The sequence below is a fragment of the Silurus aristotelis genome, assembly GCF_946808225.1.
Source record: "Silurus aristotelis genome assembly, chromosome: 23".
NCBI lineage: Eukaryota > Metazoa > Chordata > Actinopteri > Siluriformes > Siluridae > Silurus > Silurus aristotelis.
In genome coordinates, this window is record NC_139596.1 from 4,293,333 (window position 1) to 4,318,332 (window position 25,000).

The following is a 25,000-nucleotide window of genomic DNA, read 5'->3' on the forward strand; positions in this document are numbered from 1 at the left end:
TGCGAATCTTTCCATGAATACAAATTGCTAATACCACTAATAATCGCTATGTAAACCCGTGCCGCAGTCTGCACGCAGTAGTCTTTTTTGTGGGAGTAGGCAAACGTCCCCACAATGTCAAAACCATCAGCTAATCATGTTTGAGAAAAAACATACACATAAACCCAGACTCAGCCAAGCTGCTTCCTTTCCGAGTTTTCAAACTGTACTGCAGACAAAACATGGTGCTTATGTAAGGAAAAGGAAACTAGTTCTAGCTTTTTTAACAGGCATTTTCGCAATCATGTTTTTTTTTTTTTTTTTTTTTACTTTGTTTTGTTGAGACTAAAAATGTGGCTAGTGTTTTACAGAGAAACTAGCCTTGTTTACATGCAGTCTCACATGTCCCAGGTGTCTTTTACTCTTTATTTGATCATGTTCGTTTATTTATATTAATGAACAATAAAATATTTTTGCGTTCTCCCAACAGTTGTCGGTGTTAATATTAATCACACACACAAATATAAATAACTATGAAATAAAGATGCAGATAATTGAATTGTAGTACAAGGTTTAATCAAAAACTTCAAATTGGAATGAAAAGCTTTGTGGTAGAACATTTGCACTAAAGGAGCAACTGGGTTTTTATGGGTGTCCCTACAGTAAGTTTTGCTTTCCAAGAGCCGTTTCTGGTTTCTCATGTGTGTTATCAGAATTGGCCTGGGTGTATAACCACTGCTGGTGGGTCCTTTCAGATTCTCCAAACGTGTGGATAATAGTACGTCCAAACGTATGGAAATTGATCTGAAGCTTTTTTAACCAAATGCTTCAGAGTTTTAGTGTCTCATCAGTCAGATCTGTAGTAGGATCAGAGCGTACACTACGATTAATTCCACACCGAATGATGTGCGTGAAATAAGATGGGGTCATGTTAAAGTGCTGTCCAAGCACATAGCTATAAATAAACTGAGATCATGTAACCTGTGAATGAGGTCATGACTATCAATCTTAACTGGAACCCCCCAACACCCCCGAACACACACACACACACACACACACACATGACTGTCAGCTGATTATGGCTCATAAATCATACAGTAAAAAGTACATGATACGGCACAGTAATAGAGAATGTGGGGCCAATGAACAATATAATTATTAAAAAAAACATCTATGCAAACTAATAAATAAGTAAATCAATTGTCTTTACTATTATCATTTATCATGACCTTCAGAGGAGAAAAAAAGAACCCCTCTTTTTAAAACTTTTTAGAATCATGCTAACTTTCCTGCCTGCTTGCTGATCCTGTTTCTATACATGACTGAGTTATCAGTGTGCATTTACTGCATGTTCCAGAATGCCTTGGAACTGTGGGAAACTGCTGACCTTGCATCTTTCAGCTGCAGTGAACCCTTCAGTGTGGTCAGCTAAGAAGACCAGTACATCATTTGGGAAACTCAGCAAAATCACAGACCAATACATCATTTGGGAAATAATGTAAAAAAAAAAAAAAAAACCCTTGCTACTGGTTTCAAACATCTCTTTATCTAACGGTCATCATAGAGGCACTACGTTCCGAACTACATCCCACTCTTACAGCTCTTTTCTGGCTAATGATAAATTATATATATATATATATATAATGTATGATGAATTATGCACAGTGATTTTTGTTGTAAAAATTTATTATTATTATTATTATTATTATTATTATTATTATTATTATTATTATTATTATGGGGGACGTGGTAGTTCAGTGGTTAAGGCTCTGGGATATGCGAAGAAAGACTTTCACTGTGCTGTAATTTATATGTGACAAGTACGAGCCTCTTTCTTTTCTATTATAGTCTCTGTGAATGAATGGAAGTTTTCATTTTTTTATGGTTTTCTGTGAAATACAGACCTACACAAGTTCACCCATGCTGTCCTTGTGATGTCACTGCTTTCAATCCTCTGTAGACCAAAGATCACCTTTAAAATCACTCACATGAGCTAATAGAGCTCAGAGAGTCTCTACACTGTCCTTGTCTATTTTTGCATGAGAAAACAATACAATATATATCATGATTGAATCATCTCCTGCTCATGGAATTCAGATTCACCTGCTAAATATTAGATCTAATCTTATATCCTAGTTCTTTCGGCTTCTCCCAATAGGGGTCGCCACAGCAGCTCTAATCTTATATAATTGGAATAAAAACGCACATGGAAATGTGAAGCGAGTCACAGGGTAGTGTGTAATTAGTAAATGCTGCCCTCTGCAGTTGGACGTGCAAACTTCAGCCAGAACCTCAAATTTACATCATAATTGCTCACCAAATTGAAGACAATTTAGGTCTGCAGGTGACTAGGCGGTGACCAGGTGGTGACCAGGTGGTGACCAGGTGGTGACTAGGTGGTGACCAGGCGGTGACCAGGCGGTGACTAGGTGGTGACCAGGCGGTGACCAGGCGGTGACTAGGTGGTGACCAGGTGGTGACTAGGTGGTGACTAGGTGGTGACCAGGTGGTGACCAGGGCACCAATGTAACCCATGTAAGAGAGACTCAACTGGCATGGGAATGTCTGGGGATCCTCCAGGAGGAGCTGGGAATAGGGAAGATTGAACAGACCGTCTCAGCATGTAGCTAGCCCCAAGAGGAAAAACAATTGGCCTTCACATGCAGCCTGATTGTAATTCAATTTGAGATTTTGTAGTGATGTTGGACATTGTTTTTGCCTTTGCTATCCATATTTATGGTCTTAGAATGGCGAGTCTTATATGTGAGAAGCAAAACCACATGCTGTTCTGATAAAAGAAATGGTAATGATGTGATGAGGTATGTTCTTCTTACACTAAAGCAATTTTTCAATAGTAACATTTATAAATGATTTATATCATTATTAAACAACTTTATAGTAACATTAATGCTGTGGAACCTCTATTATAGCAGCAATAAAGTCTTTCTGTTTAAATAAACAGCAATGAACCACAGTCTTTGTGTTTTCTCTTGTGAAGTGAATTAGACACTTAAAACAGAGGAATCAGGAGGCAGCAAGAGTCTTCACTGAAAGCGTCACCAAATCAACGATGATGGTTTTCTTTGTTTATTATTAGCTTAGATCATTTTTAATGGCATACAAGATCGGAAGATACTCTGACGAAAGGTTGGGTATATCAATATAACAATATTTTGCATGATGAAAATATAGTTTATGACCAATAACATCTCATCTGGATGGTATTACCAACATTTACACCTGGATTCAGCATTATATCACGCCTGTGGAGCCTTTTAAAAACATGAAACGAAAAATACGACAAAGGACACCCAGAACTGTTGAGCAGATAGAATCCTGTATCAGACACATACAGGACAACATTTCTGTCCCAAAACTTCAGCAACTGGTCTCCTCAGTTCCTGGATGTATACATGGCACCATCCCACCTTTTTTAAAAGCTGTTGCAGCCATAAAATCTTAAATAACCTTGTTTTTTTTTTTTGTTGTTATATACATTTTTTCCTTTCCACAGCAGGTGACTTAAAATCTAAAGCTTAATCCTGAACCACTGGGAGCCCAAAAACACACACACACACACACACACACACAGAAACATTCGACACAAATAGAATCAAGACAACGAGGTGATTCTTTAGCATGCTTTATGTTGTAGAACAGATACAAATAGAAAAATCTTTCTGCAACCAAAAGAAATTCTGATGAAGAATGATGGAGAATGTCATTATAAAAGTCTATACAGTTGTCCTTAGACTGATGTTCTAAATCGTTCCTGCAGAAATCAAGAAGACAAAAGGTCTCCTTAAATCAGCATAAATAAACATTATTAACACACCGGTGTATGAAATGTGTGTAAAGCACGAACACTTTCACGTCCCCCATTCACGATTCATTCTACCTCGACCTGAACCACGCTGTGATTTCTGTGACGTACAGTTTTGGTTTTAAAAACCGTGGCAGGTTTCTGTTGATCTATCTATATCAACTAGTTTGTGAAATCGTTTGCGTCTAATCCTGGGCTAAACACTACAAACCTGCAGAATATTTCATGCAACAATTCCTTGGAAAATGTACAAAAAATTCAGGCGGATCCGTGAAACTCCAAATGTAAATGGACGAAATGTGATCAGAGTGTGAAATGTCCTTTCTTCTGCTTTTTTCTTTTCAGCGTAACCCCTTCTAACACCAGGAGAACACATATGATAGATTATATCTATAGCTTATTCCAAAAAGTTGCTCGATTGCACTGTGAAACTTCCCTCACTTTTCTTCACAACATCTCTGCTGTGTGTGTGTGTGTGCACAGAAACAAACATCTGCACTGTCGCTCTGTAGTTCCAATCAGTGTCCATCATGCTCAGTGGTGTGTGTTGGTTTGTGTGTGTTACATGCGGGTCTGTATCTCACACATTGCAACAGTCTTTATTGTAAATATGAAGTCGTCCATTATTGCTTTCCTTTCGACTCTCAGCGTTTGTCTCGCCGCTTATCCATTTCTCTGTTGATGCGTGCCAACAGCGCCGCCCTCAAAGCCGAGTCCAGAACATTCTTCTGCTCCACTCGTTCGACGACACTCTCTGGCTCGTCCTCCTGCACAATTCAGAAAAATACAATTGAAATTGCAAAAGAAAAGTTGGGACACTGTGTAAAATGTAAATAAAAACAGAATGCAATGGGCAGCTTGCACATTTAGAACATCTCCATCAATGCTTCCATCCAGAAGACGTTTACTTCAGGGAAGGCCTTGCATATTTGAGCAATGCCTCGATAACTGCATCTATTACAATAGCATGACTGCGTAGTAGAAAAGTCCGGGTGCTGAACTGCCTGCCCGCAGTCTAGACCCTTTACGGTTCGAAAACATTTGGCGCACCATGAAACGAAAAACACAATAAAGGACACGCAGAACTGTTAGAATCCCGTAAATCCATCAAATTCAAAATGACCTCGGTTATTTCTTTAAATGGTGTATATATTCTCACTTTAAACATTTTATGTTTTATTTGGTGCTTTATTGTAAATCAAATATGGATTTAAGGAGATTTGCAAATTATTGCATTCTGGTTTTATTTACTTTTTGCACAGCTTTTCTTTGGAATTGGGGTTGTATGAGGTTATAAGCAACCTATGAACAGATTCCTGATGCAACATGGGTACAGTTGTACACATACAAGGTACACAAAAATATACAGTACAGTGCATAAGGCAGAATAGGTGACTAATGAATAAGCATCTGAATCGCTTTTATTCCACCTTTAAGCTTTTTTCTGATGCTTGTAACAATTTTTTTTTTAATTTACAGCATTTGGCAGAAGCCCTTATCCAGAGAGACTTACATTTATTTTATTCAGAAAACTGAGCAGATATTGGGGGGTAAGGTATAGGGGCCCAGGAGCCTCCAAATCCACGTAAAGACTTTGCACTGAGAAGGAAAAGAGAATCCATGGCTTTCTGCAGACTTGCAGTGTGATTTCGTCAATTTTTAAATTGCGGTGTGTGGAATATAATATCAGAAAACACATCAGCGATCTGAGATGTTTAACTGTGTGTTCCAAACAATGAGGGACTTTCATTTAAGAATAATAAAATAATAATGACATGCAAACAGATGGTCCACAGGCAACTACAATCTACTACTATTGATGGACTGACAAGAAAAAAAAAAAAGAAAAAAAAAGGAATTTTAAAAGTAATCATACACATACAATCTAAACAAATTCAAGTGTTTTCATTTTAATAACACGCTACGGGACTACGAGTACCTGCCTTATAGACGAGGAAAGACGTTACGTTCCCATTGTCAGCCTGGTAGTCGAGCCAGAAGAGCTCAGTGCCGGCGTTCTCCTGCTCTGTGCTCGAGCCGCTCTCGTTCCACTCCTCCACCTCTCCACCCGCCCCAGCCTCTGAGCCACCTGCAGTCCAGCATGAAAATACCACTGATAATATCGCCAAGAAATCTGTTTCCGACACGTTATGATGAATACGTTTAGAATATCGTTTTTGTAGAACAGGACGCTGTGAGGTGAAGCGGTTACTGAACAAATCTTCCACAGTAACCTGCGATTGTTACAACATGCCAATAATTGACCATTTTTCAGCACCTGAAGCGTAAACAGAGTATAAACCCAGCACTACACAGTACTGTCCAAAAGTCTTAGGCCTCCTTTTTTGGATCCCACTTCATGTGGAGTTCGGAAATTGGACCTCTTCGAGTGTTTAAAGGCTCTGGCATGGAGAAGCTGGTGTTGGATCTGTGATGATCGCCAAATGTTGAGCTATTTTATGATTTGCTTAGTAGCTCCTGGTTCCATAATCTCAAATGACTGTATAAGACTGTAGAAAGATCATCACTCATAATCACACATTCCAGTGCTCATGTTAGTTCTCACTCTCCAGTGTTCTGTATTGTTTAAAAGATTCATGATCACACTCTTGATGTCACCCAAATGAGGATGGGTTCCCCTTTAAGTCTGGTTCCTCTCAAGGTTTCTCCCTGCTCCATGCTGGTGCTAATTTTAAAGATAGTCCTCAGTGTGAAGAAACATTACTTTATTAAGGAGAGTACTATTTTGGATGCACTGTGAAATGCTCTTCTGAGAACCATCTTTACTCACAAGTACATGAGATTTGTAGGCACTATTCACAAACAGAAAGTCTATTAACCAGCAGCAGTAGTGATATTTCACCAACCCTGAACCTTCAGCCTGTGGCACTGCTGTGGGCAGAAAGTGACACTGCTGATACTCTGACAGTCTACAGCAGAGCCGTAAAGGTCACTTTTAAATAAAATGCCTTGCGGTGTTCTCGGGCTGCAGCTATCGGCTATTTTAGTAATCGAGTATTCTACCGTTTATTGCATCGGTTAATCGAAAAAAATTTTTTTTTTTCTTTATTAAAGAGCAATAATAAATATACAAGAGAAAATAAGACGGGTCTCTTTAAATGCATGTGATTTTTTCCCCCCTTTTTGGAAAAATGTCTATTATTTTGCTGAACCGCACACAAGAATATCTGTAAAAAACTAAACAAATTTAATGCATTTAAATGCCATATAACCTGAAAATGCTAATATAAATGTATAAATAAAAAAATATGTGCAATAAAAATATAATAACCGAGTTCAGGTTACGTTATGTTTCGGTTTAAAATTAACTTTCTAGCGTTTTCTTTGGCCTGAATCTTCTCCCCGTTCCTCCGTGTTTCATTCTGCGGAGACTTTTGTGTTACCTTTCCTGAGTTTGGCTTTTACAGCTTTAGTCTTTGTATTCGAGTTACACGAGTTACTCGAGGAATCGTTTCAGTACTTCGGTGTTCTTACTGAACGGTAGCAACAGTTACCTTTTAATGTATAACTAGAATTTAGGCTGTAAAAGAAGACAAGAGACTTGTATTATTGTTTCACAGGGAAATGAAAGTATTATAGCAGGTATAGTGCATGTAGGCTGAAAGGTATTCGCAGGTCATATTCATACACACAAAAAGTGTGGACAATTTAGAAAATTAAATAAAAAACAAATTAAAAATTATGAATTTTAGGAAGCAGGGGTCAGTGCACATGATCAGCCATGGTACAACACCCCTAAAGCAAAGAGGGTTAAGGGTGTTGTACCATGGCTGATCATGTGCACTGACCCCTGCTTCCTAAAATTCATAATTTTTAATTATGAATTTTAGGAAGCAGGGGTCAGTGCACATGATCAGCCATGGTACAACACCCATGGTACAACACCCCTAAAGCAAAGAGGGTTAAGGGCCTTGCTCAAGGGCCCAACAGAGGCTGGCTTATTTACTGTTTATTTTATGTTTTGCAGCATGGATTTTGGCTTTGTTACTTTTGCACTATTTAAACATTATATGCACTTTTACAGTAATTATTACACATTTAATGTGTTTAAAGTTTGCATTTTCACTAGATTATTTTGTGTGAATGAAATGTATATATTTGTTTATCTAATTGGTAAAATGTAGTATTTGATGAAGCTCAGAAGTCGATTAATGTTTGTGGTCGAAAGCTTTGAATTTTACTTTTTTTATTGATCTTATTACCGCAAAAACCACCATGAAATATTGGGCATCTCCCCTAACTGGGTTTGTTATGGCCACTGTTGGCAAGAACATGAAGAATACTGTAGATGGAAAAGTGTGTTGCTGCTTATAGCAAAAGGTTTTTGGTTAGAAACACTTTCCTCTGATGGCTGGTGAAAGGCACTGCTAAGCAGCTGGGCACATAAACACACAGCCACAGTCTGTACACCCACATGGCAGGTAGTGTTATAAAGTGGCAGCTCTGTGTGTGTGTGTGTGTGTGTGTGTGTGTGTATGAAGGAGAGGATGGAAGTAAGGATATTACTGCGGTGGCGGGGATTATACACCTCCCGGTCCGGTCTGCGGGGTCTCCGTGGGGTTGCCGTGTGTCTGCGCCTCTGCTGCTCTTTGGCCTGTTTCACCTCCCGGTCATAATCATCCCTTCAAAATAACACAGTGATCACAGGATGGGCAAAAAAACAATAAAAATGGATTAAAGATTTTTTTTTTATGAATATTCAATGATGAGTGATAAATAATTAGTGATGAATTAGCATGAATGCAATATGTTCACACATATAAAGCTTAAATACTGCAGTATATAGTGATATACAGTGAACATATGTATGTATGCTATAAATACACACACACACACACACACACACACACACACACACACACACATGCAGTAGTATACAGAATTATATACAGAAGTATTTATTTGTAAATAGAAGTAAAGAGACATATAGAAGTATACAGACATATCAATTAGTATATACGAGTATACAGTAGTACATAATGGTATATAGATGTATATAAAGCATACAGAACAGTATAAATAAGAACAATTATAGTATTATATAGTAGTAATTATAATTAAATAGAAGTATACAGTGGTAAATAGGCGGATATAAAAATATATCATTAGTATATATGAGTATATTGAAGTTTATAGTAGTATAAGGAGGTTTATAGTATTATATAGTAGTATACAATATTATATAAAGGTATATAAGAGTATATATACACATTATATAGAAGTATATAGTTGTATATAAAATCAAAGATGCAGTTAAACTAAAAGACTGATGAAGGTCTTTAAGAAAGCTAACGTTAGCCAGCAAGCTAACACTAATACTTAACGTCACTCACTCATCTGTTACCTGGCAATCTGATTTCTTCGGATATGGTGAAGGAAACCATGAGTCATGTCCAGGCGACCCCCCGGCTTATATTTATGCGATTCCCCCTCGTCATTTTGTAAAACTTCCATATCCCCGAGAGTCACATACAAAAAAGAAACGAACCGACCAAAACACTCCTGTACATCCTCAGTGACTGGAGCTAATGTGTTGGCCAAGAAAAACTAACTCGGAGTTTTACAAAGGAAAAAACAAAGCAATACAAAATATATCGCAGTAGTTAATGATTGATTTCTCACCTCACTATATTAATACAAAGAGACTCGATAGTATTATATTATTATATAGAGGTCTAACTATTAAAAGTTGTATAGTATTTAATAGATTTAGATCCCAGGTAAGTGTTCTGTCGTCCATCTTTTTTTTTTTTTGCCTTCCTGGAGTAGCCGGGAAATCGTAGCGCATTCGAACTGAACCCTCTCGACGTTTATTCTGTACCCGTTTTCCTACAAGTCACGCCCCCTAATCACCCAATTGGCCAAAACAGCAAGCTCACCTATTGGATAAAGGACTGGATGTAAATTTTTTAACCAACCCTCGGACGGAATGTTGGATATTATCATCCAATGCGAGCGCATGGAGTAGAAGTAGCAGAATGTGGGTGGGAAAAAAATCCGGCGGTGCTAATCCAGTGTCCCCAGAGTTTGTAGCGTTTATTAGGTTGTGATAAAAGGGAGTGAAAATGGCGAACTTTAAACGCGAGAGGGATATCGATTATGAAGAAGAGGAAGGTAATATCATATATAAGTGATAATTTGTGTTATATTTAGAAGCCAGTTTCAGTTTTTTATTCAAATAAACGTGGCTAACATGCTAACAAACAAGCATGCAGGCTGTGACGATACATCAGTTTATTATACTGGTTTAATAAAAAACGTAGCGAATTACAGCGCATGGATTCGTTTTATTATTTTCTTATGTTTATACGAATTCAAAAAGTAAATCTAGAAAGTATTTGATTATATCCTAATAAACGGTGTAGTACCCGGATGTACCGCATCACGAACGCGTTGCCTTCAAAAACATGTCAATAGTAAAGAGAAAATCAGCAAATAAGTAATGAATGTTAAATACTTAAATTAAATTCAGATTTATTTGTATAATGCTTTCAACATTGTCCCAAAGCAGTTTTACAGATCGTTTATTAAATATGAATTTATATGTTAGTGCCCATTCATTTATCCCTAATGAGTGGTAACGATGGTCACAATGAGAATTTCATACCGGATCGGTCGAGGCCCGGGTTAACAACGACCGCCACAGGTATCGTTAGCCGACAGGGTACCGGTGGAAATTGGGCTACTGTTGGCCGAAGAAGGAGAAGGAGAGGAGGAAGACGTCTACAGAGACGGCAGGAAAAGGAGCAGTGTAGGAGAGTAGAGGTTCGGGTTGGTACTTTAAATGTTGGTACTATGACGGGTAAAGGGAGAGAGATAGCTGATATGATGGAGAGGAGAAAGGTAGATATGCTGTGTGTTCAGGAGACCAAGTGGAAAGGGAGTTAGGCCAGGAACATTGGAGGTGCGTTTAAACTGTTTTATCATGGTGTGGCTCGAAAGAGAAATGGTGTAGGGGTGATTCTGAAGGAAGAGTACAGTAAGAGTGTAGTGGTGGTGAAGAGAGTTTCTGATAGGGTGATGATCGTGAAGGTGGAAGTTGAAGGGATGATGATAAATGTCATCAGTGCCTATGCTCCACAAGTTGGCTGTGAGATGGAGGAGAAGGAAAGATTCTGGAGTGAATTAGATGAAGTGGTAGATGGTGTACCTAGGAAAGAACGATTGGTGATTGGGGCAGACTTTAATGGGCATGTAGGTGAAGGGAACAGAGGTGATGAGGAGGTGATGGGTAGGTATGGTTTTAAGGAGAGGAATGTGGAAGGGCAGATGGTGGTGGATTTTGCTAAAAGGATGGAAATGGCAGTGGTGAACACGTATTTTAGGAAGAAGGAGGATCATAGGGTGACGTATAAGAGTGGAGGAAGGTGCACACAGGTGGATTATCTTCTGTGTAGGAGATGCAACCTGAAGGAGATTGGAGACTGTAAGGTGTTGGCGGGGGTCAGTGTAGCTAGACAGCATCGGATGGTGGTCTGTAGGATGGTTTTGGAGGCGAAGAAGAAGAGGAGGAAAGTAAGGTTTGAAAGAAGAATAAGATGGTGGAAACTGAAGGAGGAAGAGTGTAGTGTGAGGTTCAGGGAAGAGGTCAGACAGGGGCTTGGTGGTGGTGAAGAGGTGCCGGATGATTGGGCAACTACTGCAGGAGTGATGAGGGAGGCAGCTAGAAAAGTACTTGGTGTGACATCTGGAAATAGAAAGCAAGACAAGGAGACGTGGTGGTGGAATGAGGAAGTGCAGGAGAGCATTAGGGGAAAGAGGTTGGCAAAACAGAAGTGGGATCGACAGAGTGATGAGAAAAGTAGGCAGGAGTACAAGGAGATGCGGCAGCAGGTTAAAAGGGATGTGGCGAAAGCCAAGGAAAAGGCATATGAGGAACTGTATAAGAGGTTGGACACTAAGGAAGGAGAAAAGGATTTATACCGATTGGCCAGGCAGAGGGACCGAGCTGGGAAGGATGTACTGCAAGTTAGAGCAATAAAGGATGGAGAGGGAAATGTGTTGACTAGTGAGGAGAGTGTGTTGAGAAGATGGAGGGAGTATTTTGAGCAGCTGATGAATGAGGAAAATCAGAGAGAGAGAAGGTTGGAGGATGTGGAGTTGGTGAAGCAGGATGTAGATAGGATCAGTAAGGAGGAAGTGAGAGCAGCGATTAAGAGGATGAAGAATGGAAAGTCGGTTGGACCAGATGACATACCGGTAGAAGCGTGGAGATGTTTAGGAGAGATGGCAGTGGAGTTTTTAACCAGATTGTTTAACAGGATTCTGGAAGGGGAGAGGATGCCTGAGGAATGGAGAAGGAGTGTGCTGGTACCGATCTTTAAGCATAAGGGAGATGTGCAAACCTGCAGTAACTACAGGGGAATTAAGTTGACCAGTCACATCATGAAGTTATGGGAAAGAGTAGTGGAAGCCAGGCTTAGAGAAGAGGTGACCATCTGTGAGCAACAGTATGGTTTCATGCCGAGGAAGAGCACCACAGATGCCTTATTTGCTTTGAGGATGTTGATGGAGAAGTATAGAGAAGGACAGAAGGAGCTGCATTGTGTATTTGTGGATTTAGAGAAAGCGTACGACAGGGTGCCGAGAGAGGAGTTGTGGTATTGTATGAGGAAGTCAGGTGTGTCAGAGAAGTATGTGAGGGTGGTGCAGGACATGTATGAGGACAGTGTGACGGCAGTAAAGTGTGCAGTAGGTACGACAGACTGGTTCAGGGTGAAGGTTGGACTGCATCAAGGATCGGCCCTGAGCCCTTTCCTGTTTGCAGTGGTGATGGACAGGTTGACAGACGAGGTCAGACAGGAGTCTCCCTGGACTATGATGTTTGCAGATGATATTGTGATTTGTGGTGAGAGTAGAGAGCAGGTTGAGAAGAGCCTGGAGAGGTGGAGATATGCGCTGGAGAGAAGGGGAATGAAAGTCAGTAGGAGTAAGACAGAGTACATGTGTGTGAATGAGAGGGAGGGCAGTGGAGTGATGCGGTTGCAGGGAGAAGAGGTGGAGAAGGTGAAGGAGTTCAGGTACCTGGGGTCAACAGTGCAAAGTAATGGAGAGTGTGTTAGGGAAGTAAAGAAAAGAGTGCAGGCAGGGTGGAGTGGGTGGAGAAGAGTGACAGGAGTGATTTGTGATAGAAGAGTATCTGCAAGAATGAAAGGGAAAGTTTATAGGACTGTGGTGAGACCTGCGATGTTGTATGGATTAGAGACAGTGGCATTGAGTAAAAGACAGGAGGTGGAGATGGAGGTAGCAGAGCTGAAGATGTTGAGGTTTTCGTTGGGAGTGACGAGGATGGACAAGATTAGAAATGAGTTTATTAGAGGGACAGCACATGTAGGATGTTTTGGTGACAAGGTGAGGGAGGCGAGATTGAGATGGTTTGGACATGTGCAGAGAAGGGACATGAATTATATTGGTAGAAAAATGCTGAAGATGGAGCCACCAGGTAGGAGGAAAAGAGGAAGGCCAAGGAGGAGGTTCATGGATGTGGTGAGGGAAGACATGCAGGTAGTTGGTGTAAAAGAGGCAGATATAGAGGACAGGGTGGTATGGAGACGGATGATCCGCTGTGGCGACCCCTAATGGGAGCAGCCGAAAGAAGAAGAAGAAGAAGAGTGGTAACGATGGTAAAGAAAAAAAAAAAAGCCTTAGATGGTTTGAGGAAAAAACCCTGGAGAGGAACCAGACTCAGAAGTGAACCCGTCCACATCTGATTGGCACCGAATGTCCATTTCTTACAGATGCATCATTGTTGAGTTGAACAGTTCAGTGATCACTGCTTAAATGCAGAAGAGTTCATATACATTGCAGTCCTGAGCCATTCTACCAGACTGATGATATTAATTACAGTCCAAATCTATCCTCATAGTTCTGGAGTTGCTCAGAAACTTTCTGGATCTTTAGTCCGTCATGTGGAACCATCCTCAGGTGAGCAGAGTTTCAGAAGAGGTAGGACGTCAGAATAGATCAGGTGGATCACCAGGGATCTCTGGGATAAGAGACGACCCGCTACACCACCGTCACTAAACCTGAGTGAACACGTGAAAGTAGGGGATGACATCATCGAAACATCCCAGTTCAACAAAACATCCATGACCCCTCCAGATCTCCTCTTTTACCTTAGAAAAGCCCACTGTCAGTCACCTCGACTAAATAAACATGTAGCATGTTTAAATAATGCAGCTTATACAGATTCTGTGTGACATTCAGCTTTCTGAACAATACAAAGCTTTGTCCTCAATATACTCAGAATGTCCTGTGGAGCTGAGACACTAAAACACCAATCGTCTGATTTAATGAATGAAACCTGGACATTGTCTTGATCATTAAACAGCACTGTAACTGCATTAGCAGGGATATCAAGAAAACTTTATACAGAGTGACTTCTATTTATCTCCTTCATACAACTGAGCAGTTATGTGGTTAAGGGCTCTGTTTGGGGTCCCAGGATGTGTAGCTTAATGTGGCTGGGATTGGAACTAACGGCTTTCAGATCCAATGTCCAATGACGTAACCACTAATCACTAATAAATACACACATATTGTGCTTCCGAGTTGTTTAATGAATATGGTGTAAATGTGCACAGTGTAAACGCTTGGCTGAAAGGAAGTCGAGTAAAATCCATGACTGTTTGTGTCTGTGTTGTGATCATCAGAGGTGCGAGCGAAAGTGCCCCGTTCTCACGACACTGAAGACAAAAGAAGCCGACACTGTCCCTACCTCGACACAATCAACAGGTCCGAATGTTTGAACGTTTAATCGTTATTTTCCAGCCTGACCATGATGCGCATGATCTGCAAAGACTTTTCCCCTCTCTGTTCACAGGAGTGTTTTGGATTTTGATTTTGAGAAACTGTGCTCGATCTCTCTCTCGCACATTAACGTCTACGCGTGTCTCATCTGTGGAAAATATTTCCAAGGTAAGAGCTTTTGCAGTGTTCAGAATCCTACAGTGAAGTCACTGTCATTCTTACAACAAAAGCAAGTGATAAACTCTGCTTATAATCACCGCTAGTGAGCGCAGAAGTCTCCAGCATCTCTCTGCAGGAGTTCCATGCACTCAGTAATCAGCTGTAACGGGTCTAAAGCACACAGCTGGAGCTAAAACACAAGTGTGGGAGCTCGAGATTAGTAGGATGAGAACTAATGTTAATATAAACTATGATTCTTCATGGTATTTGGCAGATGCTCTTATCCAGAGTGACCTAAATTAACCTTTTTTACATAATTGAGGGTTATGGGCCCAATAGTGGCAACTTGGTGGTGCTGGGATTTGAACTAAAGACCTTCTGGTCCATGGTCCAATGCTCAAACTACTGAGATACCATTTCATTTTTGTTTTCTTTCTTTATCAATTTTAGCAGCAGACACTGTCACAGAGTGGCTTTTCTGATATCTGGTTGTTGATGATGTAGATTCTTTATGAGCAAGTCAGAGGCAACACTGTAAATAGAGTTGAGATGACAGGAGGAAAAAAAAAGACTCAAAAGGTTATTTTCTGTCTTCTTCTGCGTGAAGCACAGATTTAATCACTACAGCACACAGGCGTAGAAAAAAAAAAAACAACTATTGAAAGGAATATTGTGTATCTTAAAAATTGTGTATCTTGAAAATGTAAGTTTTTAGGCACAAGTTCATCGAATCCAAAATGCTATTATTTACTAATAAAGGATCGTGTGTGCGACTGTGTTTCAGGGAGAGGACTGAAGTCTCATGCCTACACCCACAGTGTTCAGTTTACACATCACGTCTTCTTAAATCTTCACACCCTCAAATTCTACTGTCTACCAGATAATTATGAGATCATCGATTCATCCCTTGAGGACATCACTGTGAGTAATAAGGAAAAGCAGCAGCTGCCCTCTGAAAATAAAGACATTCAAGTTTCAGTGGATATAAAACTTTATAACATGGATTGAGCGACACCCATATCTTAGTTTATTACTATTTTGTGTAAAGTGATATTTTTAACGTGTTGACAAACATTCTCTCTGCAGTATGTGCTAAAGCCAACGTTCACCAAACAGAACATTGCTAATTTGGATAAGCAGGGGAAGCTGTACAGGGCCTATGATGGCACCACCTACCTGCCGGGTATTGTGGGTCTCAATAACATCAAGGCCAATGACTACGCCAATGTGGTTTTACAGGTAGGAGTGATAAACCTTTAATCAGACCTGCATGGAAATCATTAGTGTTGCTATTAATGTCTGACTGTAAATGACAGAGAGAGATGAGATTCTGCACGATTTACATCATTGTGAGCATCTCAAAGTCCATTATCAAAGATCTTAATAATATATTGACTTCATCTGACATCATGACCGTCGCTTAAATCACAGAGGTTTTCGTCCTAATGGGAGCCCAGTGTAGGTGTTGTGGATGCAGCTGTACACAGATACTGTCAGTAATAAAGAATTAATAAGATTGTTCTTTATAATTGTAAGTTTGTCCCTAAGGAGCAGGTGGAGAAACTCCCTTCTCACCTACTTTGTGGAAAGTGGTAGTTAAGGCTCTGGGATACTGATCAGAAGGTTGAGGCCCCAGTATCAGCACCTGAGCAAGGCACTTAACCCTCTGTGCTCCAGGAGCGCTGTATCGTGGTGGACCCTGCATTGTGACCTGCAGCATCCTGACATCACTGGGATACACAAAAAAAGTTTAAATCAGAGCTTATTGCCAAGTATGTTTGCACTTAGAAAGAATTAGTTTTGGTGACCTGAAGCTTTCAGTTGCACATGGAAATAAAAAAAAAAAAGCTAAATAAATGAAAAAGACTAAAAGTATAAAGTTAGTGCACGTTTTTTATGAAAGAAAGTGTATTATTGCACAAAAACGTACAGATTTAGATTAATAAAAGTGGTATTGCACGTGTGTTTTATTTTTTTTTGCACAATGGGCAGAGCGTTGAAGTGTTCATGAGTTTGATTGCCTGAGTGAACTTTTCCTGTGCCTGCTGTCAGACGGCCAGACAGCAAAAGTTACAAAAACATATGGCTTGGATGTGAGGGATCCAGGGTGTTTTTCTGAGCCCCTTTTTCTCTCTCTGGATGTGTACAGTTACTGTAGATTGGTACCAGAAGCACCAATAATCCTTTCAGCCGTTCAAACCGTCCTCTGTAGTCTTCTGATGTCTGATTGTGTTGCTAAACCAAAACCAGGCAGTTATTGAAGGTCACAGGACAGACTCCATGATGGCTGAGCAGAACTGTTTGAGCAGCTCCTGTGGCAGGTTGAACTTCCTCAGCTGGCGAAGGCCTTTTTAACAATAGAGTCGATGTGATTGTCCCACTTCAGGCCCTGAGAGATGGTGGTGCCCAGGAACCTGAATGACTCCACTGCTGCCACAGTGCTGTTCATGATGGTGAGTGGGGGGAGTGCAGGGGGGTTTCTCCTGAAATCCAAAAATCATCTCCACTGTTTTTAACGTATTAAGCTCCAGGTTGTTATGACTGCACCAGACAGCCAGCTGCTGAACCTCCGGTTATAAAAGCAGATTCGTCATCTTTGTTAATGAGGTCGATGACTGTAGTGTCATCTGCAAACACCAGGACAGAGGGGTCTGTAGAGATGCAGTCATTATTGTACAGGGAGAAGAGCAGCGGGGAGAGAACACATCCCTGGGGGGCACCAGTGCTGATAGTACGGCTGTTTGATATGAATTTCCCCAGTCTCACTAGCTGTTGCCAGAAAAGCCTGTCAGAAAGCTGAAGATCCACTGACAGGTTGAGAAAGGAACAGAGAGCTGGGTTAGTTTGGCCTGGAGGAGATTCGGGATAATGGCATTGAAGGCCGAACTGAAGTCCACGAATCGGATCCTTAAATAAAGCCCCGGTTTGTACAGCTGTTGCAGGATGAAGTGCAGTCCCATGTTCACCGCAACATTCCAAGCCATTTATTGTTTGTTGATTTTAAAATAGGGATACACACCTGCTTGAAAAATCATTCATGTTTGTCCAATCAAAATAATGGTTACATTTACACCATTAAGCAGATGCCATTCTCCCCTGATGCCCTGAGCAGATATGGGGGTTAAGGGCCTTGCTCAGGGGCCCACGAGTGGCAGCTTGGTGTGGCTGGGATTTGAACTTGCAACTTTCAGATCCAAAGTCCAATGCCTTAATGCCAATGCCACTAAGCTGCCACCACGCCTGTAATCTCCTGTGGGGAAGAGAGACGAAAACATCGGTGTCCATTCAGAACTATGATCACAGGGGAAACAACTCCAAATAATTGTTACTACTCATGTACATCTTTTTCTAGGGCATTTTTAATTTCCTCCCATTCATCATAAATGATTTTTCAGTGGTTCCACCAATTTCTAAAACAGGAAGGACGAGAAGCTTTTTCCTGCAAGATGAAAAAGAAAAGCTGAGCATCTTAAATGGACCCAGAGGGTTACGATGGTCCTTCTTTACCATGACCCAGTTTCCATTTAGATTGACTTTATTATTGTTTATTATTATTTCATTCATACTTTTTTTTTAACATCAACTTAATTTCTAATTTCCCCATGACCCACTTTATTATTTTTATTAGATTTACTCTGATTGACACACTGTGTACATAAGCACCTTTTACTTCTACATTTTATTTCAATATTTTCACTGGGCTTTTTTTCACATTTACACTTTCGCAGGTGATATTTGATATTGTACGTGAGGACTTAATTCTTTTAAACATGAGGGTTTATTTAAAGTGTAGTATGTGTTTTTTTTTTTTTTTTTTTTTAAGTATTATTAAATAGATTTTCCTTTACCCCTTCATTTTCCTAAAGGCTCTGTGCAACGTGCCTCCTCTCCGCAATTACTTCTTGGAGGAGGAGAACTACCGTGGGATCCGGCGGCCTCCCGGCGACATCATGTTCCTGCTGGTGCAGCGCTTCGGGGAGCTTATGCGCAAGCTCTGGAACCCACGCAACTTTAAGGCCCATGTCTCACCACATGAAATGCTGCAGGCTGTAGTGCTTTGCAGTAAGAAGACTTTCCAGATCACCAAGCAAGGTACGAGACTGCAGTGTGACGGCATGAGGAGAACGTGATTCAGCTTTTCACTAGCTCTTTCTGTTCACATGGAAATGAAGAGTCAGAAAGGAAGATTATGAGGTATTTGTTATGCTCTATTTGTCCTGTAGGGGATGCTGTGGACTTTCTTTCTTGGTTTCTAAATGCACTGCATGGAGCTCTGGGTGGAACCAAAAAGAAGCCATGTGAGCACTGAGACAGAATTATACACAAAAAAACCCTCACAAACTACAATATATTTTTGTATATAATGGAGATGTTTTTGTTGATCGTTTTATGCAATTCAGCATTTTTTTTTTATTTCTGCTTGATTTTGCTCAATATAACATGTTCCTACTTTTTGACACTTTTTAGCTATTCTAACAAAAGTCTTCCAGGGGTCCATGCGGATCTTTTCAAAGAAACTCCCTCACCCTGATTTGGTGAGTTACACTTGAGTGGTTTCTGAGTCACAGGGTCATGCTATCAATGCTAACTGTCAAATCGAGGGTCATATTTATCCAGGATCAATCTTGATCCCTGAGTCCTGGCATACAAGGTTCAGCTTTAAAGTGTTTCTCTTCATTACAGCCTGCAGAGGAAAAAGAAGCACTGCTGCAGAAGGAGGAATATCAGGAGGAGATGCTGGAGTCCACGTTTCTGTACCTCACCCTTGACTTGCCTACAGCACCGCTGTACAAGGACGAGAAAGAGCAACTGATCATCCCTCAGGTTCCTCTCTTCAACATTCTGGCGAAGTTCAATGGCATCACTGAAAAGGTACTGGCTATGAGAGTGGAATGAGACGGTGTTTTCTTTTCACTAGTTTTTAAATGAGTAAATATACTATAATGCACAGAACTGTGCAAAAGATTTCAGGCAGGCGTGAAAGAATGCTGTCAGGACATTGCTTTCAAAAAAGAGTGTTAATAGTTTTTTTATTCCAAGTCAAATCAATCTGTTTGACCCGCTGACTGATGTGACCCACCAGTTTCCAAACATCTTGGAGAATGAACCACAGATCTTCTTTGGATGTAGGCTGCCTCAAATCAGGACTACGTGGGAGCCAAACTATTACTCAGGGAGGTTTTCCTTGCCACAGTTGCCACTGGCTTTCCCATCAGAGATGCATGATTGATAAATATCTGGCTGTATTTCTCAGCATTGAGGACATCAGTAATCCTGACTATATCTCCAAATCCGTTGTAGAAATGCATCCCTAATCTTGCAGGGAACCACCACCATGCTTCACTGTTGCCTGCAGACACTTATGATTGTATTGCTCTCAAGCCCTTCGGCAAACAAATTGCCTCCTGCTACAACCAAATATTATAGTTTTTGACTCCTCAGTCCAGAGCACTTGCCGCCATTTTCTGCACCCAGTTCCTATGGTTTTGAGTCTCTTGGCCTCGTTTCCATGTCGGAGGTTTGGCTTTTAGCCTGTAATCCTTCCATTAAGACCCTTGGCCACATTTTTCCAACAGAAAATAGGTGTACAATGTCCCGCTGGTTTTCGCCAGTTCTTTGCTTATGACATTGCTGGAGATCTTTGATTTTGAAGGGAATCATGATCATCTGCTGGATTAAGTTTCCTTGCCTGACCACTGCATCTACGCTCCGCAACATTGCTGTTTCTTTGTGCTTCAACCCACATATAAAATTGATCATTAGCACCTGCTTTGTATAATCAGTTAATCAGACACCTGACTCTGTTCCTACAAAAACCCCTGACTTTGTGCATGTGTACAAGGTGTGCAGGTGGATCCAAAGGGTTTTATAAATTGATAAACAATTGAAATGAATGGGCATTTTTTCACACCTACCTGAACCTTTTGCACGGTAGTGCACGTTATAATCTCGGTTATAAAAATTGCTTGTGTTTGTTTTTTTTTTCCCCGTCACAGGAGTACAAAACATACAAAGAAAACTTCCTTAAAAGGTTTCAGTTAATCCGCCTTCCTCCATACCTTATCTTCTACATCAAGCGATTCACAAAGAATAACTTTTTCGTCGAGAAGAATCCCACAATCGTCAATTTCCCGATCACGTAAGTACTTTTTTTTTTTTTGTTTTTCCTAAAAACATTCAAAAAGAGCTTACACTTGAATTTGTGGGTTGAAATGTCCTGTATTTTTTATACACGTTAGTAACGTCGACCTGCGTGAATATCTAACGGAAGAAGCCCAGTCCACTGAGAGGAACACAACCTATGACTTAGTAGCCAACGTCGTGCATGATGGGAAGCCGACAGAGGGAGCATACAGGATTCACGTTCTACATCATGTGAGTGCTTTGAAACCATCTGATCGTGTTCAAGCATTTTGAATGTAGGATGTGTTTGTCTGAACTCTGAACACTCACAGGGCACAGGGAAGTGGTACGAGCTCCAAGACCTGCAGGTGACGGATATCCTGCCTCAGATGATCACACTGTCAGAAGCATACATTCAGGTCAGTGTCATCAGAGGTATATACGAAACATCGCTAGTGCATTGAGAGTTTGACAGACTTTAAATGGTTCTGCATTTTCAGATCTGGAAGAGACGAGAAACAGACGATGAGGGAAACAGCCATACAGGAGCGTGATGATCGACCCTCAAAAACCCATGATGACATTATGACAAAGCAAAACTGGACCAGATTTTCACCTCAGTCTTCAGTAATATAAATATTCATTCTTGCGCCAATTAAATGTGTATTTCGTTGTGAGTGCTCTGCAGGTTTGTTTCTTTTGTTCATTAAACATTTTAATAATACATGTGAAGTGTATGACTATTTCCATTCCAGTGACTATATTAAGAAAAAAAGGATTTCTAAACGGTGACGCGTATTTGTGCAAATAATTCCCCCAATATCACAACAGAATACACAAATAAAGAACAAAAATGGGTTTCGCAAGAAATGAACTCTACACTGAATGAAATTCACCACCTCCTACAGCCTTCTGAAGCAGTTTATCATTTACCAGGTGCTTTCCACACACACACACACACACACACGTGCTTCTGTTGAGAAAAGCTGAGCCAGGTGTGATAGTAATAAAGGTCTGAACTCCTATACAAGGAAATGTGGAAAAGTCTATATTTACAAGAGCCTCACTATTTCACTGCAAACATATTTTAGGCGTTTTGTTCCCTTTTATAAAAATCCCCTTTTTTTTGGTTTGGATTTTCTGACCTGCTGCTTTTTCTTTTACTTTTATACCTCAGTCTACCAAACTTAAATATAAAGAGATGTTGATTCCTCCATAGCAGCAGAATAAACCATGTAAATCTCAAATATGGTATGAATTATAGAAAATGACATCACAATGAAAATAATAATCCACAGGCAGGACACTGCATAAACTCCAGCAGATACAAGTCAAGAGAATCAGTTCACACCAATCATCAGAATGAAGAAAATGTTTGATCTGTGGCAGAGTTGTTGGGGTAAGACTGTATTTATCAAGTATTTCAGAAACCGCTGACATTGTTGGGTTTTCACACACTGCAATCTCTATAGTTTACACAGAATATACAAAAAACTTCCACGATGTCATAGTGTACGATCAAACAAACGGCAGATATCAAAGCAGTGGTAATTCTCTGAATAGACCGTTCGATTGCCATTTCGATTATGTAATCAGGGTTTATTTAAAAAAAAAAAAAAAAAAGCATCAGTGCAGGCTTGTATACATTTACAGATAAAAGACAATTTTACAAGTAAAAGTTTAGTTACATGATTGTTCTCATTGTATATGAAAGAAAGAAGGCATTCACTTCAGTTTAAGTTTTATATTTTAAAAACACTGGTTCTTTGCTTGAAGGTCGATCATTTTATTCGTGTCCCACACAGAAGAACTTCTAATAAAAGGAGAGAAGAAAATCGGTGTAAGAACAAATTAAGCCTCATCATAGAGATTATAAATGACATCTTGTCTTTAGTTCTGTTTTCTTTAAATGACATATAAATGACGTTCTATAAATGACATCTTGTCTTTAGTTCTGTTTTCTTCTGTTGTCTTTAGGTCTTTTTTTTGTAGCAGGAGGCAGAGCTGGGGTATGAAAGTAAACTAATAGTAAGCAATTTTTAAATGATGGTTCTTCATGATGTCCCACTCTGAGGAACAATGCATCATTGAAGTGTCGATCATAAAGAGAATCATTTTCCTAATGTATGGTTTTTATATATACATTGTAGCAAACTAAAGAAGGAGATTATTGGACATTGGAAATCACCTGGCACGCGTTCACAGCTTCGTCCCGTTTGCTCAGAATGTTCACGAGGGCCGTAAAGTGACTCTGGATGAACGGCTCACACTAAGAGAACATGCAGAGAACACGATCAGAATGATTCCTTTAAGCAGTCAGCAGTTGTGCAAACACAAATGGCCATTGTCAGGACCGTTACCCCTGGAAGAGTGTTTGGGTGACGCTGACACGTCTTCCACAGCACAGACGTCATCTGAGTCTCGCTAGCATTCTGGCCCAGGTGAGTCTGAGTCAGGATCATCAGGTTCTTACAGGTTTTACAGGCTGATGGCACTGGGATAAAGAAGTATTATGCAGGATTGTGAACTTAAAAGCTTTAAATGAGATTTCGCAGTTATTTAATGGGGTAATGCAGTGAAGTGCTCACTCTTAGGAACAACACTCACACAGTCAAGCATTGTAATTCCACGTTTCTATTACTATTTATTTTAAGGTACATGTGCTATACAAGATCCTGTATATGAAACTTTAATTCAATTAATATTAGCTGTTGTATAGCGTGTTATAAATATTAATTTTGCCTGATTCGGTGGTCTTGCTGTAGTCTGTAGTAGTATTTATTCATTTTTTATTCATTTGTCCAGATGACCATTAATTTCTGTTCTTTTTTTTCAATTGAAGTCTTCCTAAAATATCCAAAACACTGTGCATTTAAAAGTAAGAAAAATATACTCCTTTTTGTTTTGTTTTACGATAACTATGATATAACTGTTGTTCTACTAAGCTGCCTCTGAACTTATACATTCCTTTATTTTATTACAATAAGGTATACGTCCTTTTATTACCTCTTTATCTGTGTAAATCTGCTTTGAGACCAAGTCCATTATTAAAAGCATTACACGAATAAAAATTAATTAAATTAAACCTTTTTTTTTTTTTTTTTTTTATAAAGGTACATGGTTGTTAATATCTCAAATGCTTGTCCATGTAATGTTGGGAGTTCAGGCAGGCTGTAAAGGCATCTGTTACATTATTGAATGCATTTAACGGATCATCACTATGTTTTTTATTTCAAAAGCTTGGGGTCCTGAGGAACAAACAGGCTGAAAAACATACTGAAATGGAAGTACATTTTGCTTTGACACTTGGTGTAAAATAATTACCTATAACTGGTGTGTCCTGGCCAAAACACATGTGCAGCAGTGTGCATATCGTGTGCGGCGTAGCAGAACTGAGCAGGAAGTCAATGATCTGCTTGCCGTACTTTTCCACCATATCGTCGCACTTCTCTTTATAGTGTTCGGGCAAGTAATCGCAAATTCTCTCCATCAGCTTCACCACGCTCTCCTAAAACAGACATGTTTTTAGTCTGTGTTGTATTTTACATTAAGCAGCCTGCAGGGGTACTAATTGAATTGGTCTTACTTCTGTTCTCTCTTTCGGCAACAAGTCCTCAACTTTTCTGATGAAGAACAGGCAGAAGGTGCACTGAGGGCTGATTTGTAACTGTTTGGGCAAAAAGTTACAAGCATTCAATCTTCTACAGTAACCACTTAATCCTGGATCCGGTGCCCATCCTTGGGAACATCGGGTGTGAGCTGTAAATATTCTCTCAACACAATTCCTGTCTCTTTATCATCATCATCATCACCAACACACACTTGAATGCATTTTAACAGTGAATTTGAGCTTCCTGCACGTTCTGCAGAGGTGAAAGAGCTCTTTAATTCAGCTGCATACCTCATGACTGGTTCCTGTTGAAGGTTGCACTTGGAGGAAGCCAGCTTTCTGCAAATTAACACCAAGCAACTCTGGAGCTTGGTGTTCTCGCTGATCAACACACAGTCCAAGCACCATGCATATCTCCCCCTCCTTATGTGCCTGATTGTTATTAACAAGAGAAACTGATTTGGGCCAAACCGTCAGATTTTAAAGCAGCACGATTGTAACATTTGTTTAAATACACCAAAAATCGGTATCGTTTT

At 40.1% G+C, this 25,000-nt stretch overlaps 4 protein-coding genes across 8 annotated transcripts in view; 2 read left to right on the top strand and 2 right to left on the bottom strand.

The window, feature by feature from the left end:
* Window positions 1-466, top strand: part of mat2ab (methionine adenosyltransferase 2Ab) — a gene marked incomplete at its 3' end in the record, with an annotated part of 6,561 nt that extends 6,095 nt beyond the window's left edge. Inside the window, exon 9 of the mRNA XM_083526691.1 lies at window positions 1-466. This exon is cut by the window's left edge and continues 236 nt beyond it.
* Window positions 467-3,606: 3,140 nt separating this feature from the next.
* cUnh2orf68 (chromosome Un C2orf68 homolog) lies at window positions 3,607-9,465 on the bottom strand. 5 transcript variants are annotated; one of them, XR_014531083.1, is made up of 6 exons: window positions 9,168-9,412; window positions 8,330-8,445; window positions 5,742-5,891; window positions 5,316-5,401; window positions 3,914-4,569; window positions 3,607-3,877 (listed from the first exon to the last, which is right to left on the bottom strand). XR_014531083.1 is itself a non-coding variant. In XM_083527073.1 (5 exons), exons 1-5 carry the CDS (start codon window positions 9,275-9,277, stop codon window positions 4,447-4,449), a joined length of 585 nt encoding a protein of 194 aa, XP_083383199.1. In that variant the 5' UTR covers window positions 9,278-9,412; the 3' UTR covers window positions 3,607-4,446. The 5 variants fall into 5 exon arrangements, 4 of the variants coding, with proteins under 4 accessions (XP_083383199.1, XP_083383200.1, XP_083383201.1 ...); XM_083527073.1 differs by having other exon boundaries at window positions 3,607-4,569; XM_083527072.1 differs by lacking the exons at window positions 3,607-3,877; window positions 3,914-4,569 and adding an exon at window positions 4,593-4,824 and having other exon boundaries at window positions 9,168-9,465.
* A 330-nt stretch (window positions 9,466-9,795) lies between these two features.
* On the top strand, window positions 9,796-21,580 carry usp39 (ubiquitin specific peptidase 39). The gene is made up of 13 exons (XM_083526999.1): window positions 9,796-9,937; window positions 14,476-14,557; window positions 14,646-14,740; window positions 15,516-15,652; window positions 15,818-15,970; window positions 18,598-18,823; window positions 18,955-19,029; window positions 19,199-19,266; window positions 19,415-19,603; window positions 20,728-20,870; window positions 20,971-21,106; window positions 21,187-21,273; window positions 21,355-21,580. Exons 1-13 carry the CDS (start codon window positions 9,889-9,891, stop codon window positions 21,406-21,408), a joined length of 1,494 nt encoding a protein of 497 aa, XP_083383125.1. The 5' UTR covers window positions 9,796-9,888; the 3' UTR covers window positions 21,409-21,580.
* Window positions 21,581-22,432: 852 nt separating this feature from the next.
* sftpbb (surfactant protein Bb) overlaps window positions 22,433-25,000 on the bottom strand; it is a 4,978-nt gene continuing 2,410 nt past the window's right edge. The window contains exons 6-11 of the mRNA XM_083527042.1: window positions 24,756-24,896; window positions 24,441-24,521; window positions 24,179-24,362; window positions 23,215-23,348; window positions 23,043-23,123; window positions 22,433-22,667 (exon numbers count right to left, since the gene is read on the bottom strand). Coding sequence (XP_083383168.1) covers window positions 22,641-22,667; window positions 23,043-23,123; window positions 23,215-23,348; window positions 24,179-24,362; window positions 24,441-24,521; window positions 24,756-24,896 — 648 coding nt within the window. The 3' untranslated portion in view covers window positions 22,433-22,640. The remainder of the gene's footprint in view (window positions 22,668-23,042; window positions 23,124-23,214; window positions 23,349-24,178; window positions 24,363-24,440; window positions 24,522-24,755; window positions 24,897-25,000) is intronic.